The sequence below is a fragment of the Colossoma macropomum genome, unplaced genomic scaffold (genome assembly GCF_904425465.1).
Source record: "Colossoma macropomum unplaced genomic scaffold, Colossoma_macropomum, whole genome shotgun sequence".
NCBI lineage: Eukaryota > Metazoa > Chordata > Actinopteri > Characiformes > Serrasalmidae > Colossoma > Colossoma macropomum.
In genome coordinates this window covers 22,615,287-22,634,882 of record NW_023494791.1, presented here as the reverse complement: position 1 = coordinate 22,634,882, position 19,596 = coordinate 22,615,287, and the positions used below count along the sequence as shown (strand labels likewise).

Genomic DNA, 19,596 nt, shown 5'->3' with positions numbered 1-19,596 from the left:
ACTGCAGACTCTTAATAAATCTGTACAACCACCAAAAGAAGACTTTGGCAAGGTCATATTAACATTTACACTACATTGACAAACCCTCAGGTAGGACAGACTGTGTAGTTACATGCAAAAAGTCAAATGCAGCTTGATGCATTTACCAGTATAAACTTGCATTTTTATTTGACAGATTGACAGATAAACAGTTTGAGGCTGGATATGTACATTTCTTTTTCAGAGTCCACAAACAACTCATTTTACATGGCTGTAAATCCATGTCTTAAATATTCCCAATGCATTACAGTGACAGCACTCATGGCTGGACAAAGGCCATTCCTGTAGTAGTGTTCTGGTTAACATTGTTCATATCATAACTGCAAAGAGCTATATGCTGGTAATTCAACATCCAAAGGAATGCAGTTTCTCACCATCCTATAGAGAACTTTATGTACATTAGCAACATGAAAATTGACAGGAACGCTTTGTGTACCAGAGCCATTTTAACCAGGCTGTCATGCAAGGGATATATCTCGCGTAATTTCATCATAACCTTACGGGCACTTTTACATTTAAACAAGAAGAAATGCCTGCATATGGTACTCAGAAACAGAAAGACGTTACTACTCTAAAAGTGAAAGCAGTGCAGCCTACATTTAGCTCTGCTGTAAGATTGAGAGTCATCTCAATAGGTTAAGAGAACGAAAATAAGAATATTTTAGTGAGCCATTCCGTAATCAGCTAAATCCATCAGCTGAACGTATTGCAAGTCGCTCACATATAACCGTCCTAAAACAAAAATCGTGTCATTTTGGAAAGCTTCAAATTCAAAGCCTCATGCAAAAACACTGAACATCTTGATAATATATATATAATCTTTTTGTCCAAAATGTACTTACAATGAGGAGAATTTACCTAATGCAATAAAGACCTAAAGATTAGACGCTAAATAATTTAAATAGAAATCTTTTACATCTTAAAGTGATTTCAAAAACAGTATGGCACTCTGGCCTGGGTACACGCAGAACATATTTCATTGCTTGACCTTTAAGACTGGCCCCGTAGCCGACATTAGCTGTTAATGACCAAATATTCAATCCAACCAGCCAGCATGCACTAGAACGCTCTCTGAAGTGAAGTGTATTTTTTTAAATCCTGGATGCCATATATCTATCTGGATCTTCAGGAAAACTAGCAAGTGCATTAAAAAAAATCTTCATCTAGAGAAGGGTGCAAGCCCCAAACTGTACTGTAAGATTTACAAAGTAGCTTCTGTCCCAGTGCTTTCTATAGTGTGTAAGAAGTCCTTGAATGCTAACAATTTGCTTGCTGCGGACGGCGGAGTGGACACAGCGAAGGCAGGCAAAGACACAGCCCATCACCGCAAGTTGTGAGGAGTGGCGGCATGAATGTTTGGTGGGAATTGCTCTCCTCTCCTGTGATTGGCCACTGGAGAAACGTGTCCCTGGCTGACTGTCCCTGCGCCCCCACCTTACATTTCAGGCTGCTCAGCAGAGAGACTCGGCCGTGGCTCTGGGGACTCGTAGCGCTGATGGAAGTTGCGTTTTCGCAGTTTCTCAGGAGCTTTTCGCCACAAAACAATCTCCTGAAACAGGAAAAAAACATTTTAATACATTTAAATGCAAGTTTCAAAACATGTTTAATTATAGAGTGCCTCTGTCATAGTCCAGGAATACTATTCAGAGAAACAAGGTATCAGAAGTCAGTGTATCCTGATTTTTAGTGATCTTAATGATGCTGTTCAGTGCACTGCTTACATACAGTGTCACATAAATGGATGTCACACCTTTACTGAGATATTTTATTAGTTGTGCTGTACCTGCTGTTTGAAGTATCTCCTATCCTCTTCATCTACCAGCACCAGATTTAAGAAGTACCTCACAGAGAACTTCTTGTTTACATCTCTCATTGTAGCTGTGAGGTCGTAGCCAGCAAGGAAGAGGCGTATGGGGATGGACTCACCTAGCAAAAAGACAATGTTCACAATGTTGGAACAAAATGTTACTTGTACTACAGTGAACATTCTACCTACACCTGATGCTGCGTAATTCAAAGTATGTCCTACTAATAAATGCGCATGGTGTAAACATATGGCACAATGCACATAGCATTTGCAAGGCTGAGGAAAAATAAATCAGTTTTGAGCTATTACAGAACATTTCAATCCCTGGATGCACTTGGACATTAATTCTTGCTATTTTTTTTTACTTGGACATTTATTCTGTTCTTCAGTGGTCAGCTATAATTCAAAGGAATTTTCACTTAAGTCAGCTTGAAGGTTACTTAACCAAACGATGGCATTCATGAGCTTTCATTTGCAGTCACAATGCATCCCAAAGAGAGCAAGCTTTGCATTTCTTTTCAAGAGTCTACTACTGATATCTGAGCCAGAGAAATAGCAAACAGGACATAAAATGTGCTGATAAGCTAAGTAATAACAAAGATTCCTGGTACCCCAAAGTCCACCAGATGGGGGGGGGGGATGGCAAAATATATCATGATATTAAAAGACATTTTCACGATACACAATACAAATCATGATATTTTGGCACACAAACACTGTGCACTAGTAGTGCCACATTTAAAAACTGGGTGCAATGATTTTAATTCAACATTTCACATTGCGTGCTTTACTAAATCTAATTAAACAAGGCTGTGAGATTATATCGTCATATTGCCCATCTCTAAGACCAGACAGCCAAAGAAGTCTCAGTGTCTAAAAAACTAAAAACTAATATTTCAGTCCAACAAAAGAACATGCTCGAGAAAAAGGCAGAACTATTAGCTCCAAGTCCAAGCCACAGCCTACCATTTTGCCTGTGAACACATCTGACACTGGAACTGGCTCAGTTATCTCCACCGATGACGCCACAGCTGACACTATCAGCAGAATAAATACTGCCATCTACAGTCTGTTAGGAACAACCATATAAACCCCCCAGAGAGACCTAAAATTGTTTGAATTAAAGCTTTTAAACTTCAAAAGTGATGGAATATGGACCCACAACAGTAAAAGTGTTCATATCCAAATTTGTGCTGCCTATCAATTAGCATAACTGTACACACAAACCCAATTCCAAAAAGTTGGGACAGCAGGTAAAAAGCAAAAAAATAAATAGAAGGCAGTGATGTACAAATCTGCTTTGACCTATATTCGAACAAAAGCAGTACAAATAAAACATATTTAAAGTTTTATCTTATAAACTTCATTTCCATCTTAAAAGGTCATTCAACTTATACAGGGGATGCAATCTTGCCTAGCTATAAAAGGAGCATCCAAGAAATGCAATGACCTTCATAAGCATTGGTGGGTTGAGGCTCGCCATATTGCACCAGCAAAAAATTCAGCGGTTTAAGAATAATGCTCCTCAGTAAGCAACTGCAAAGATTTTAGGTATTTCATACAGTGGCCCTCTGAGTTAGATCACAACAACATTTAAGAAGCAAACAAAAACTGAGAACACAAGTACATTAAGTGAGAAACAAGGCTTTCTGAAGCTTTGAACCATTTCAAAACACTAGCTGTGTCCAAAACACTGCCATAGTAAAAAGTATGCCAAAAATAGTCCACCACCATTTAGAAATGCATGGTACTGGACACAGCCATTGTGTTGAAAATCAGTTTGTTACTTGAAGCTTTATTCACAGCGCACAAGGGTGACCTCTGCTGGTGAAGAGGATGTTGTGCAGTCAACACTTTTAATGGATCTTTTTAGATGCATTGCATTATGTGCTCTAAAAGAACTGATTTTCTAAAAAAACATCTGCAATGTCGATGCTTGTCAACTGGCAGACAGACATTATAATGTTTCAATTTTTTATATGAATTTGCTTCTTAAATAAAATACTGACTGAATGATTAATTAATCACACTTGTCATGTATGTGGAAATGATATATATGACTGTATTCAGCGAAGGGGTACAGGAGAAAAAGTCTGCTTGTGCTACATTGGGATAGCAAAATTTAAGAATTTTTTACACTAAAATATAAAGGTGTGTATGATGCCTCAGTATGGAGGATGTTTTATTATTACAGTCAGCTGCTGGGTCAGAGCAAGCAACTGTAACTGTAAAACCATCAATTTGCATTATTAATGATACTTTACATATGGCACCCTTTGCAAAGACTTAGTTTTACAGTGAATATTGAAGTGAATAAAGTTTTCAAGAATTATTTTGCATTAACTTTATTTTTTGGACAAAAGGTCTTAATATTGCTACACCTGGAATCTCTTCCTGGACAGGAGGAAAAACATCAAAAACACAAAGCAATATAGCAATGTTGATTGGGTCTTATAAACAAATGAGATGTTTCCCCAGTAATACCGCAGTCCTCTCAAACTTTCTCTCTACATCAACCAACTCTTCTATCTCCTTTCAATGAGTCTCAAATGCTAACACAAACATTTATCAGTACTTTTCATATGTTAGTCATTCAGTAAAACTCTTCTTGGCTAAAACCAAAATGACACAATGTTATTTGAAGATTACGCTTAACCAAAGCATTCTGTCTGGGTACGCTGTAAATAGTGTTTTGTCAGTTCAACCTGAAAAAATTACTTCATGCGGTAACAAGCAATAAAACTAGTTTAACAACAAACTACTTTGAATCAGCATTTCTTTAAATCAAAGTATTTATTTTGCTTGAATTAAACTGGTTAATTTACTTGTTACTGCAAAGTTGTGGTTTTTTTATCTGAACTGACGAAACACCTTTTACAGTGTAATTTTGTGTCCTGATAAACACTGTTCGAGGTCTGCAGTCTGATGGCCTTACAAAATATTGGGTAAACATTTTTGCACGTACAGCACCAGGCTTGGGTCGGGCTGGTTTTCAAATGAGTGACTGTTTTATGTACAAACTAATTTGGAGTTTTAACTTAAAAAGTCACTAACCCGGCTGCCTTAAAATAGTGAGTTAACTGAATGTAACACATTTATAATGTACTAACTCTTACAGGTTCAGCCAGTTTACTTACATTTCTAGGTTAAACAGATTATTGTTTTACAAGAGAGGAGATTTGCCTTTTTCAGGCACACATTCTCATTCTCTCTCTATCGCTTGAAACTTTTGGTGAAACTTGCTAGTCACTAGTTTCACCATCAACAGTGAGATGTAACACCACCATCAACCCCTGGTGGCCAGAGCGTTTCCTGTGCAAGTGACCGCAAGAGCAGTGCTCTTGAAATGTTTTTCTTTTTGGTTAATGCTGTTGTGTCCTGGGTTACTGTTTCAGTGCTGAGTTTTTTTATTTTTTTCCCCACAAATACAGCGTTTATTAAATGCTTTATTTCTAATAATGTTTTTGTGTTCTCTCAATGTATTTGTGTTCTCCCTTAATGTATTTGCATTCTCCTTTATTATGTCCTGTTCTTAGCTTTGTTTGCTTCGTACTTGTCTGTGCATAAAAGGCAAAACTAAAAACCACCACAGAAAACTGTGACCTCTGGCCTCTCAAAAACCCCCTTAAAAACTGGCATGTTGTTAAAAAGAAAGGTGATGTAACACAGTGGAAACATGCTCCTGTCCCAACTTTCTTGGAATGTGTTGTAGGCATCAAAACAAACAGGCAATGCCTTTAAAATACTGTGTACTGTTATATAAGAACATTTCAAATAGCATGAAGCCAGGCCTACCTTTCACTGGTGCTCCATCCATAATCTCATACTTGGCCACAGTTTCCGTCTCCGTAGTCGTACTCGGCCCTGTCAAAGGAATGTCATATGACTTATTATGGGATTTCACACCATTAAGAGAAGTAATGGCTGAGATCACCCTGAAGATCAAAAAATAAACCGAAATTAACTATGTAATGTCGTTCAGCTATCATCCCACAAGAGTACTGCACTTTCAGAAACTATTTCCTGAATCATTCAAATGAACTGTTCAGGATCTTACCAATTCCTGTCATTTCTTTTTTGATCAACTGAAGCTCCATGTGTTGGATTTTGATTCGAACCAGCAGAAAGTAGATTTTACCCACAATTACATCTTTAAGGTGGTATCTGTGGGGGAACAAAGCAAGCTTACGTTAGATCTAAATAAGCAGTGCTGAAGTGGTGCAATTAGCAAATAGTTCTTCAAATTGTAGTAATACAAGTTTCACATCTATAACATCACTAAAAGTCTTTGACCGATACATCAACTTACTTGGATTTGTTGTACTCAAACTCTATATGTAGGCAATCTTCAATGCCCACTTCCATCTTGATGGAATTGTTGACATCAGGGTAGGTAGCAAGCTGATGGACAATGATGTCATACTCTTTTACCAAATCAGACAGCCTCCTCACTATTGTTACTTTGAGGAAATACCTGCCAGGTATCAAAAGAACCACATTAAAATGTCTCAGGGTTCAAAACAATTGTAAGAGTAAGAGCAAATCTTGCCTTACAACAGTAAAATTAGCAAAAGAAATCTGATTAAGTGCTCATGCACAATCCAACACAAGCATGGCTTAGAGAGGAAGAAAAATAAAATTGAATAAAATAGGCTACAACCATCATTACCACTTTAACGTTCAGCCTTTTGCAAAGCCTTGGGGTAATAAGAATAAGACTAACCTCAATCGCACATTAGCTCCAACATAGGACTCATATGGCTTCTCCACTTGCATGAATTCAAAGTCATAGCTGCGATTTTGGGTCAGCTCTCCAGGAAGAGCAAGCTCCTTCACCAGGTTCACAAACTCGTGCGTGTTGCTTTTATCACTGAAAAGTTCTGTATGACAAAACATGGATATATATTTAAAAAACAAATACATAAATTATTGTAATAAACAAATACATAAATAATTGTACATTGTTTAGTACCAATGCTGAAGAACAGAGCTTTCTTTGACATCATCTGACATATATAGTTCTCTATATTATAGAGAACTGACTAAGCAGACAGTCACTGCAGTTATTTTGAACTGGCTGCTGGTTTCATGCAGAATGAGTAGTGTTCTGTCCATGTGACGAGCACATGCTTTCCTAAGCCTTCTGCATTTCAAGGCTGAAGTGTGGAGCACAATTCACTGGACAAAGACATTCAGCAGTACAGCCGTTACTGCTCATGTTCATTTTTACTCTAGTCTCCACTCTATGCCACTGTGGTTAAACAACTCACCGATCTGTCCAACAAACTCTATCCGAATTCCCTGATGTTCAAGCCGCTTGCCGGTCTGTTTTACATTGAGATTTACCTGGGAGGAAATGAAAATGATAATGAGTCTGTTACAAAAACAGCTGGCCCTCTAAATAATAAAGTTACATTGTTTTATTGAGGACAAGAGATGCTTAAGATGTTTGACTGCCCTCATCCTCGTCATATCTCAACAGTTCCTGTCATTTCTTTGTTGATCTACTAAAGCTCCATGTGGGAGTAAACCTTACCCACAAACACCTTTTGTAATAATTCCATTTCACCGCTATAATAACTCCATTATTGCTGAAATAGGCAAAAGTAAACAGCATTAACTATATATGTGTGATGCACACAATTAACATCATTAATTACAAACTGTCTTCTTTTCACATTTTAGTGAATTTTCAAATAGGTATCCTGCTGTGCTAATGATGCAAGACTCACAAACCTTATTATGTGCCACAGGCACTCACTTTTCTCTAAGCTCACCTTTCCGGAAACAGACTCCCCATCATAAAACAAGTAATGTTTCTCCACTTTCCCATCTTCTGTCTTCAGCTCTGCTGTTTTTCTGCTCTCAGCATCATTCAGTATGACATCAATTTCACAGACAGGACCAAACAAACCGCCAAGGAAACTCTGAAACAGTCAAGTTAGAGGTTAAGCATTGTGTGGTGTTAACACCCACACCTGCACAACAGAGAAAAAAAACCTTGAACCCAATGTTTGCATAAAAAAAGAGACAACTTAAAGGTCAGGTTCCTTCAAATACATGTATTATTCCGTTCTCGTCTGGTGTCATTCTGGTGTCAAAAAACCAACTGGACCCTTAAAATGCATTTAGTAACTTTGTATTTAGATACAAGTTATATGACAAGCTACCCTTATTCGGTTTCCATGTATATAGAAATCCCTCTATAACAAGTGAACATATTAAAAGGGAATTCCACTGATTTTTCAAAATTTGTGAATAATTAATAGTATGTAGATGTAAACATTGTCAATGTCATTCAGATTTTTTTTTATATGAAATGCTCAATTGTAGAGGAACCAGACCTCTGAAGTGTTTAATGTCTCTAATAGCTACCTCACAGAATGTGTGTGCATGAAATGGTTATGACAATGTTTGTCAGTCTGCTTCTCTAGAATGCCTGAAACATTGTTTTACAATAGTTTTGAGATAAAGTTTTGGCCTAAAACATATTTTTAAATCCATTCATGGCAGAGAGCTACATGCCAGGGTAAGGCAAAACAGAACCCAAAGATATCATCAATGTTATATATATATATATATATATATATATATATATATATATATATATATAAAAATTCAGAAGACACGTGTAGGTTCACTGGTTCCCATTATCACCACCACTGTAAAGAAATCTGAGTCTGCAAGTTTCTCTTCAATGCACCATTTTACATCAGACCACTATGACTTTGTTTACATCTCAACGAATGAATTATGCCGAGAAATTCCTCTTTAAATTATAATCCCAATTCAATAGTACAACATACACATCCTTAAATTTTCATTTGTTTCGTTGTTAAAGCTGAAACCTTTCACCCACGACAGCAAAATAACTCCGCAAACATCCCAGGCAGACAGCTTTTATATTCCTGCCTCGGATCCCCGCAGAACAGCTTTTATTATGATTACTGTAACTGTCACCTCGGACCGCGAACGTCAGGCAACGTTGCTTCTGTCCAGTTTTATGTCTAACCAGAAAAACGAAATTTGCGTTGCGAGTGTATTTATGTTAATAGATGTTAACCGCTTCGTCAAATTGCACACTGACAGCTAGACTTGAGCAGTGTTAGCGTTAGCTAGCTAACCTAGCTATCTCGCTAACTTTGCTGCATTGCTTGTAGCAGCCAGCCAGCTAAGCTAAGATAAGCTAAGTTAACCTTGCTGGCACAGCTAACGCTAGCTTTACCTATGAAGTGCACTAGGGCGCTCACTCGCCTGAATGCAGTTATTTTACATAAATAAAATCAAGTAATAGTTCTGAAATCTGTAATTCAGTAGCATAAATAAGTTAGTATTAACACATACCTCACATTTAGGTTAACGGGTGGCTAAAATCTCTGTTTAGCGTCTAAACGAACACGCCGAAAGGAGTTAATAACTCACTGCTAACAGTCGCTAAGCGCTTATATCTGTTTTCACACAAGACAAACAGTTACACTGGATTTAAAGGATGAAGTGAGAATTTATAGCCGAGTAGCGTTAACTAACGTTAGCACCGGGATCCACACCCATTCAAATCTGTCTCTACTTTCCTGCCCGGCCTTGTTTTGGCCACTTTTCCTCCACGGTGAGCGGAATGGAGAAACAGAGCGGGTTTTCTCTCTTGCTGCTGTTCTGAATAAAATACTTTACAGTATGTACATGCATGATGGGCGGTCAGTGCACTTTCCTCAATAAACGCACCATTTCAGCAGGTTTTCGGCTTAACGTCGTACAGTCCCAGCGACAGCACCGTGCTTGGACCCACAGCAACACTCACTCGCTCGCTCCCTCTCTTCCTCTCTCTCTCTCTCTCTCTCTCTCCCTTTCCCTCTCTCTCCCTCTCTTCCTTAGTGAGTCAGTCAGAGTGTCTCTCTCTCTCTCTCTCTCTCTCTCTCTCTCTCCCTCTGAACTTGAAAACATTAGGAATGAATTTGGAATTTTTCAAAACAAAAGTCGGATCTGAAAGTTCGGCCGTTTTGTATTTTGTTCCCTTAAGAGCTGTAATATAATACTGTGAGAAACTGCAAGATTTCTACTGTACTCTATACTACTTCTATAATAATCTGTAAAAATTCCACCTGCGTATAATATTCACCTCCGTTAGTCTTACAGTACTCTATCATATTTGTGTGGAATCCTCAGTAAACTACAGCAACTGTCCCAGTTCACAATAAGATTATATCAGGAATCCTATTGAAATGCATGTAGACTTACTATAGATCTGTAAGGGTTGCTGACTGACTTCTTTTTGGCCTTTTTCATGCTAATCATGCTAATGAATAAACCACAAATGAAATCCTAGACTGGCTGTGTTGTGTTTATTTTTTTCATATATGAATACTATTCGTTATTAATTATTGTTATTGTATTTTTAGCATTATAGACACTTTTATTTTAGTTAAAACATCTTAAAGTGAAGAACAATACCAGTAAAACACTGCAAAGATTAAATTATTTGGTCTAAATAAAATAAATATGTAATTATAAGCATTATAGACCATTAAAGATCCATTCATATTTTTTTCTTATTTCAATCTTCAACTAAAGGAGTATTTTCTCAACAATTCAACAAAGGGACCCTAAAGGCAAAGCCAGCATTGCTATCAACTGCTTATCAACTGGTGCAGAGACTGAAGCTCAGGCTGAAGCCTCCTTGTCCCAGAGCTGGAAAAAGTATAGAGTGAAAAGCAGAAACTAATGCAAGTGTCAACCAGACATGGAAATAGCCCTGTCAGGGAAATCCTGTAAGAGAGGGAGCTCAGGAGTCTTTGTGAATGGCTAAAGAACATCCAGCTGTGGCCCCGTACTGCCAGTGGTTGCGTTGTAAAACATTTTAAAGGGGGATGGTGAAATCAGGGTTTATTAAGAGTCGTAGCTCTGCTTACTAGGGCAGGACAAAAAGCATTTTTCAGATGTCTCTTGTCTTTCATTATTTTACATTGCAATTACATTGTTCACACAGCAATAATCAGACTTTTTTTAAAGGGCATGTTCTTATTTTGGGTTATCAACTGCAGCTGATTTCGAAAGCAAACAATAAACATCTGACAAACATACAAAGACTTTGTGAAGTTTGTCATTGGCTTTAATACATCTTCAAAGCAGCTAGGTGTGTAAATCTCAATCATGGATGGAATTACAATATCACAAACAGACATCTTGAACGATGTAACATTCATCCAAATATATTAAGTGGGGGTGGTAGTTTTACAGGAAGAATAATGTATTTATTTATTTTTTCACCAGGGTGACGGCATGCCCTTGCATCCCCTCAAACTGAGGCCTACTTTTCAGCGTAACATACAATACATGTATATTGTCAGTTGACTGTTGCTATAGTAAACAGAAAGGTAATTTGGCCATGGTGGCCAAAAAGTAATGGTAATTGGTAAACTAATTATGAACTCTTAATACGCAATAGTGAAACATTTGTATTGTCATATTGCTGCTGTTTTAACAGTCTCATAGAAAAGCTGTGCCATGTAACTTCACTGCTATGATCCATTACCTGTTGCTAATAGATGGCTCTTATCTACTGAGCTCCTGAAGTACCATTGTGGAACAAAAACCAGCATTGCGTTCACTTGCAATAATTTTGCATTCCCTTGCAAAATCCATTGTGTTTGCAAGAAAATGCAACATTTTTTGCGATGGAACGCAATGCTATTACTGTTTTTTTTTTAACCACAGCCCCTTAGGGGCTCTGTACATATCCTCTTTTCAGTAGAGTAGCTCAGCAGAGGATGCTGTGGTTACATGACCTCAGATCAAACTAGCAAAAGTAGGCAAAATGTGGTGTGTAGTTAGATATACTAATGGTCAGATATACTGATATACTGGTATGTGATAAACTAGAATGTAGTCAGATATACTAATGGTCAGATACACTACTGGTCAGATATACTGATATACTGGTATGTCATCAGATATACTGATACACTGGTATGTCGTCAGATATACTACTGGTCAGATACACTACTGGTCAGATATACTGATACACTGGTATGTCGTCAGATATACTACTGGTCAGATATACTACTGGTCAGATATACTACTTGTCAGATATACTACTGGTCAGATATACTGATATACTGGTATGTAGTCAGATATACTACTGACTTTTGTACTGTGAAAAAGTTTTAGGCACCTAAGAAAATCCTAGGTAAAAAGTTATTTAACTTGGCAATATGTTTGTTTAGAAAAACACTAATATTAGAATAAATACAGATAATATTATACCAAGTAGTGATTTTACTTACGTCAATATATTTGCTAAACCATTTCCAAATCTCTCCTCGAGGAAGCCCAGTATTATACATAGTTACCATTCAATACCCACTTTGACTCAACCAATACGTATGGAATTTAATAAATCAATGTGATGGCTGGGGGCATCAAGGCCAGAAACCTGGAAACAAACCTTCTAAGCAGCTCAGAAGACATCAAGTACTTTATTGGAAAACAAAAATACAGTAAAAGTTACATTTACTGTATTAATGTTATTTGTATTTATTCTAATGTTATGTAGTGTTTTCACTGGCAAAAACACACATTCTACCCAGATAAATAGTTTTAAGCAACTTCCTTAGGTGCCTAAGACTTTTGCACATTACCGTACACAGCAGTGACGAATGTCTAAACTGTACTGTTTCCTGGAAATCATCCTCAACACAGATTAAATTGCAAACAGTAACATATTCTTACATTCCTCTGGAGAGTCTGTGTGCCTGTACAAGATTTTAAATTAAAAGACTGTACACAATTTGTAAATACATTCTGTGAATTGTTTAAATGTAACACAAACCCTGTTCAATGACATTTAATAGCACCCAGTAAATAGAAAACCACTGAGTGAAAATACCCGTTTTGTCATCAAACCAGGACACATTTCCTCTCTCATTTTCTTTCTGCTGTTAAATTTGCTGTATGCTAGAACAGCACAATTTTCTATGAGCGTCGCGAAACAGGTCACGAGAATTTGATGTCAGAGGAAACTTGCTAAAGATACTCAGCCTGAAAGTGTGATAACACCCCTTCGGTGAAAACAGGAAGTCACAGAGAAGCCAGTTTGTGTTCGAGTCATGTATACAGTGTGATGCGTTGTCTGAAGACACTGCACTTTTCTTTCCAAGTGCACTGGACAGGTCATATGACAAATCAATCATCATAAATGATCTAACTACAGCTGGAAAGAACAAGTCATTGATGACGAGCCTTAATGAGAAATATACTTCAGTATGATCGCCATTTTATTTCACAATACAGTCCGCTCCTTGCCTCTCAGAACAGTGTTAGCAGTGTATCTGTAACACAGTTCAGTTTGTGAAAAGTGTGAAACTTGATTGTTTGCAATGTATTCACAAGACACAAAAGAAAAAAATGATAGATGTGAAGGAAGACTTTTAATTGGCAAATAAAATACAGTTGAAAATGCTGCCTCATGAGAGGCAGATACGAGAATGTATTATGTTACAGATCTGTTTTGGTCATTTCCAGCATTTAGACTACTGATTACAGCTGAATGATTTTGTATTACAGTAATATCATCAAATGTTAAAATAGCTATTGCACCACATCACTTGGTCCCAAAACATCAACCGTTAAACAGCATTTATAAAAATATAAAATTGGCACAAAAGGTAAAAACATATTTATAGTTCCATTGTTTCCATTTTTATACTAGCATTTTGTCTGATATCAACCATTAAAAGTTTCCACTCCTAAATACTCTCTACTTGACAATTTAAATATTAAATATTTTTATTTTGTTTCACCGGACATTATGGTTCAACACAGATGTGTCATATTTTGGTGAAGTATAGGTTCTTCAAAATTTTATATTAAATTATTAACACTGAAAATTATTTATGGGTATTAAATAATTAGCTCCCGATTAATGCTGTGCAATATCACAATAATTCACACTGTATTGCTCAATATGCAACATATATCACAGAGCAGTCTGTTTCTAGACTTCTCGTATCATTCAATTCATTGACTGACAAATAGAAACAGAAAAAGAAACAAAGCAGTATAGGGACTTTAAGGCCTCTTATCCTGAGAGTCCTTACAAAAAGAGCTTCTGACACCTGAATGACATCGAAAACACACGGCACATGGCAGCCTTCTACTGGATCATGTTATCTTTTCTCAAATCCTCTTCAGACAGCTTTGGTTCCACTTGCTCAGGAGATACGTAGTTTGAATAATCAATCTCACCACTGGCCTCGTCCTGTGCCATCGCCTGAACTGGACTATCGTCCATCCAATCCTTCCTCACCACAGTGTCAAATGGGTCCAGATCACCAGAGCTTTCTCCAGACTGCTCTTCTGTTTCTGTCTCAGGGGTGTCTTCACTGCTGTCCACTGGAACTCTGGAGGAAAAACAGAAGCACAGAGCCAAAGTGAACCGACATCCTTTCGCCCTTCCTGTCGTTTTTTTTTCAAGCAGCCAGGAATGTTCCTTGCCCAGTCCACCATTTTGTGTGCTTTGTTCAGAGAACAAAGCACTTGAAGCCAACAAACAAGTGTGCTCTAGCAGAAACTACCAATATGAAAGTGAACTAAGTGCTTCAGATTTTTAAAAAAGTGCCTTAACGGGAAACAGAAAGTGTTCTAAAAAGCAACAAAGAGGAAAAGGTGTTGCATGTGGAACATTTTGTTTTAATGCACTGCAATGTTTTAGCAGACCATTTACTAAAACTTCACTGAAAAAGTGGACAGTAGGTCAAAACGGCAGGTTATCACTTTAAAAGCAATTGGACAGTCAAGACACATAATGAGATAATGCTCTGTTAGGAATTCAGACAGTCAAAACCAACAATAAATAAGCACCTGTTGTTGTCAAATGTCTGTGCTAGTCTACTATGTTCAGACAATATAGCTCCAAAATGACAGAACTGCACAGTGAATTGTAATTATTGTGTTTGCAACACAGACTTGGCATGTGTGCAGAGTTAAAGGACCAACAACATTATGTTGCATAACATGAAAAAAACTAGAAGAGAATGTGAGTGTTGATCTTAGAGCATTTAGAAATAAAACGTAATCAAGATGTCCTCAAATCAACTATAGCACGCATTTGGTTTGCTTGGCCAAAAATGAAAATCTTTACATCCATATACACCCATATGTGTGCAAACATACAAACAGATTTCCAGTGATGAGCTGCTTGTCTTGCCTAATCTTCTTTTTTCTTTCTTTATTTAGAATTTCAATATCCTTCATAAACAAAGGGTAAGAATTTCTAATACATTTTCAAGGTATTGTAGCAATCAACTATACTTTAAAAAAGGCTATGGCTTTTCTACAAAAGAAAATATTGTTTTTATCCCATAAAAGGCACTGACTTCTGTGCTGACGCATTATACAGGAAGAAAGATAATAAAGCAGATAGCAATCTTTGTGGTTAATTTCATCACTATAATGAGTGAAGCAAGGGTAGAAAAGGCCCCTGACGTGCTAGGTAGAAAGGACAATATTTTGCAACAAAATTTAGTGTTCTGAAATCATTCTTTCAGAGTCTTCTCTAGCAGACGCTGTCTGAGTGACGGACAGAGTCTGTGTGTGGTACACACTGAGGAGGAAACCATCTAATGGTTTATGTTCGCCTTCCGGCCATTACATTCGTCATGGTTCGACGTTTTTCCCGGATAGAAATGTTCAGCATTGACGTAATAACTTCATACTATAATCTTTTAAAAGTAATAGTAACAGTAACCTTCATAGTAATAGTTATCTTACTATAATAGTAAAAAAATACAATCTGTTAAGACCTGTCGAAGACGTAAAGTCCGTCTTCCTCTTTTATCACAAAGTTTCTTCAAGACAGTAATAAAGGCCCACTCATCCATCAATTTTTTTTTGCACAAGTCTGACTGGTCATTCACCTAAGGAGGTCTGCTTCATTGTGAAACTCAGACCTTAGTGGAATGTGATGCCCAAAAGGTTGTTTGGCTGGTGAGGCACAGGTTATTATGGTTTTACATGGAAAAACACAAAGTCATGCCATTTAATAACGGAACAGAATAATGACAACATGAAGCAACTCCCCCCAAAACTCATACTCTTGTCAGAAAGTGATGCAACCTTTGTCTGAACCCTTAGTTTCCAGTGAAAAAGAGTAATAATGACACAGTACTCACATGTCTTTTGGTTGCTTAAGCAAAGGCCCTTGCTTATGGACACAGTTTGCATCTTTGCCATCAGGTTTGCAGTTCAACCAGTTAAACCTGCCTGTTGTAGGGGCTCCTAAATTCAATCAGATGAAAATAATGATTAGAGAGGATGTCAGGAAATCCCTCCTTACTTCAAACATATCCAATACATACATACGCATCTCTCTCTCTCTCTCCTATATATATACATACATACATATATATATATATATATATATATATATATATATATATATATAAATTAAAAATGACAAAAATGGAGATCCAAGGTTTTGTCCTATGTATATATATATATAGACAAAACCTTGGATCTCCATTTTTGTCGTTTTTAATTTAAGCTCTTTTAAAAATACCAGCTGCCCTTTAAACTATGAAAATTAATGATGAATTTGGATCATTTTGAAGATAGAAGATTTTGGTCTGACAGCGAATATACACATATATATTGATCTGTACAGTTAAGCCTATAGATCTGTAGCTTTATTAAACAACGTCACTGCTGACTTCCCTACACTGGCTGGGCTGAAGTGACTTAAACTAGCCTAACTAAGGGTGAGTGACAAAACTGCTATTATTAATTCGATAATTTAGGCTCGTACAAACGTAGATATAACCCGTTATCAGGAATGTGTACGTTAAAGTCACTTGTGGCAGCTCAAACGTGTGATTTTATTTTTCATTTTTAACACGCGACCAATGTTGTCTGTTTTCTCTCTCTTTTCATTTCGTGAGACATGAGGGAGAAAATGTATGTAGGCTACAGAAAATGAAAAAAGTTGACAACAGAAATGAGACTAGAAAAAGAAAAAGAAAAGTACTTACCCAGAACGCTATCCTCGAAGAGGTATACGAGGAGCAAGGCAAGAGCTATTCTGTAGCAAAACCTCATCGTAATTTTCTTTCCAAAGAGCGGAGCAGAAGTGTGTGTGATGACAGAGAACCCCCTCTTTTCTTCGCGCTCTCTCTCTCTCTCTCTCTCTCTCTCTCTCTCTCTCTCGCCCTCACCACGTCTCTCTTCCCGCCCACTGCGCATGCGTCATGGACTACCGAACTCAAGCAAGCCACAAACCGCTACGTTTGGCAATTCAGCTTCAGCATCTGCCGAGTGGAAAAGCGTGTAGGCCACACGTTTCCCCATTTACGCTCTGCTGCTGACTTAAAACTGGGTTTTAGGAACCGGCCGAAAACAACTGGTTTAAAATTACCCTGTGAACAATAACAGAAACAGACCTGGGCTACATCTCATTCATTGTGACAACTGTCCACACAAAACATATTGAAATCTTCAATAACCATAGAGATACATTTATATAGAGGTATCTGATAAAATATCAATGGTAATGAAGACACTTTCCAGTTAACGAACTACTGCCAGGTCCATAAGTATTTGGACAGTGACACAATTTTTGTAATTTTGCCTCTGTACCCCACTACAGTGGATTTGAAATAAAGCAGTCAAGATGAAATGAAATGTAGACCTCATTTTTTAAGGGGTTTAACAAAAATATTGCTCTAACAGTTTTGGAATTACAGCCACTTTTTACACATCTCTTCATTTTCATGAGCTCAAAAGTAATTGAACAGATTTGACCAATAAGCAGTTTCATGGTGTGGCCTGGTCCCTCGTTATTTCCTGACAAGAGATAACATTTCTGGAGTTGACTCCAAGTGTTGTATTTGGTAGCTGTTCATGGAAACACTCTTTATGCTGTCCAAAGAGGTGTCGATGCAAGTGAGGAGGGCCATCATCAGGCTGAAAAGAACAAAACAAACATATCAGAGAGATAGCACAAACTTTAAGAGTGGCCAAATCAACAACTTGGCACGTTATTAACAAGAAGGAATGCCCTGGCAAGCTCCACAACACCAAAAGGCCTGGAAGACCACGAGGACAACTAAAGTGGATGATCACAGAATTCTTTCCGTGGTGAAGAAAAACCCCTTTATAATATCTAATCAAGTCAAGGACACTCTAGAGGAGGTTGGCGTATCATTGTCAAAGACTACAATTAAGAGATCAAGATGTAAACCACTGGTGACACTCAAGAACAGAAAGGTCAGATAAACTTTGCTAGAAAACATTTTAAAAAGCCTGACAAGTTCTGGATTCTTTGGACATATGAAACCAAGACTTACTTGTACCAGAATGATTGGCAGAGAAGAGTATGGAGAAGGAAAGGAAGGGCTAATGATCCAAAGCATACCACGTCATCTGTCAAACATGGTGGAGGCAGTGTTATGGCTTAGGCATGTATGGCTGCCAGTGGAACTGGATCACTGGTGTGTATTCACAATGTGCCTATTGATAGAAGGGGCAAGATGAATTCCGAAGTGTATAGAGCTATACCTTCTGCTTTGATTCAGTCAAATGCTGCAAAACCGATAGCACTTCACATGGATAATGAAAAACAAATCGCAAAAGCAACCCAGTAGCTTCATATGGTAAAGGAATGGAATGTCCTTAAATGGCCGAGTCAGTCACCTGACCTCAACTCAACTGAGCATGCTTTTCACTTACTGAAGAAAAAACTGAAGGCAGAAAGACCTACAAACAAGCAGTGAAAGAAGGCGGCTGCAGTGAAGGCCTGGTAAAGCATTGGTGATGTCCATGGGTCCCAGACTTCAGGCAGTCATTGAATGCAAAGGATTTGCCTCCAAGTATTACAAATCATCCTTGTATATAGAATTATGGTAGTTTGTCCAAATGCTATTGAGCCTGTGAAAATGGAGGGACTTTGTAAAATACAGCTGTGTAGTTTCTAAATATTTTTATTAAACCTCTTGAATTACCTCTTGAAACCTTGAATTAAAGTGTAATGTCTACATTTCAATCATTATTGTTTTATTTCAAATCCATTGTGGTGGTATACTGAGGCAAAATAAAAATCATGTCACTGTCCAAATACTTATGGACCTGACAGTAAGAGGTTGCTGTACATTTATTTGACTCCAAGGGAAAAATGAGTATGAAAAAAATTAGATACGATTACTTGTAAAATGATAAAATATGTTTATGACCACTTCACATGTGTTCATCACTGAGGTTAAGCAACCAGAGGCAGCATATTGCTTTTAGGTTTGCTCATAGCTGTTTGGCCGTTTCTTGCCAAATGTTTGGAGGTGGCCCTCAAGCTGGTTATGCTAACACTGTTGTGAGAGGTTTACACTTGAGTAAAAACATGATGCAAATCATCTGCTGTAATGTCCTGGAGGCCTTCGTCCCTTTCACTCTTTGTTGAAGACCCTACTGTTGACATGGACACAGACAGCGGCTATTTTCACTGCGCGCCTATCCATGCCAAGTACAACAAATCATGACACTTAGCTTTGTGGACAGTGTGCTGGAACTTTCCTGGGATCTTACAAAGGCACTTTGGCTCAGTTCAAATAGTCTGAACCGCTTTCCCCATCATCACAGTGCTGAGCGTAAGAGTGTTTACAGAGTGTTTACAATAATATACAGTCATATGGTCAGTGATTTACCTGATGATTTTTTAGGACACTTTCTCAGAAACTTGACCAAGGTCAGTTTTAGAGTTTCACTCATTCAAG

The 19,596-nt window shown here is 37.6% G+C and overlaps 2 protein-coding genes across 2 annotated transcripts; both read right to left on the bottom strand.

Moving 5' to 3' along the window:
- Positions 1 to 141: 141 nt before the first annotated feature.
- Positions 142 to 9,700, bottom strand: vps26a (VPS26, retromer complex component A). Its single transcript, XM_036574443.1, has 9 exons — positions 9,569 to 9,700; positions 7,624 to 7,773; positions 7,117 to 7,192; positions 6,570 to 6,726; positions 6,156 to 6,320; positions 5,904 to 6,010; positions 5,642 to 5,710; positions 1,823 to 1,965; positions 142 to 1,588 (listed from the first exon to the last, which is right to left on the bottom strand). Exons 1-9 carry the CDS (start codon positions 9,569 to 9,571, stop codon positions 1,475 to 1,477), a joined length of 984 nt encoding a protein of 327 aa, XP_036430336.1. The 5' UTR covers positions 9,572 to 9,700; the 3' UTR covers positions 142 to 1,474.
- A 3,549-nt stretch (positions 9,701 to 13,249) lies between these two features.
- On the bottom strand, positions 13,250 to 17,007 carry srgn (serglycin). The gene is made up of 3 exons (XM_036574442.1): positions 16,867 to 17,007; positions 16,012 to 16,117; positions 13,250 to 14,241 (listed from the first exon to the last, which is right to left on the bottom strand). The coding sequence occupies exons 1-3, from the start codon at positions 16,931 to 16,933 to the stop codon at positions 13,995 to 13,997; spliced, it is 420 nt and encodes a 139-aa protein (XP_036430335.1). The 5' UTR covers positions 16,934 to 17,007; the 3' UTR covers positions 13,250 to 13,994.
- Between the last annotated feature and the right edge of the window lie 2,589 nt (positions 17,008 to 19,596).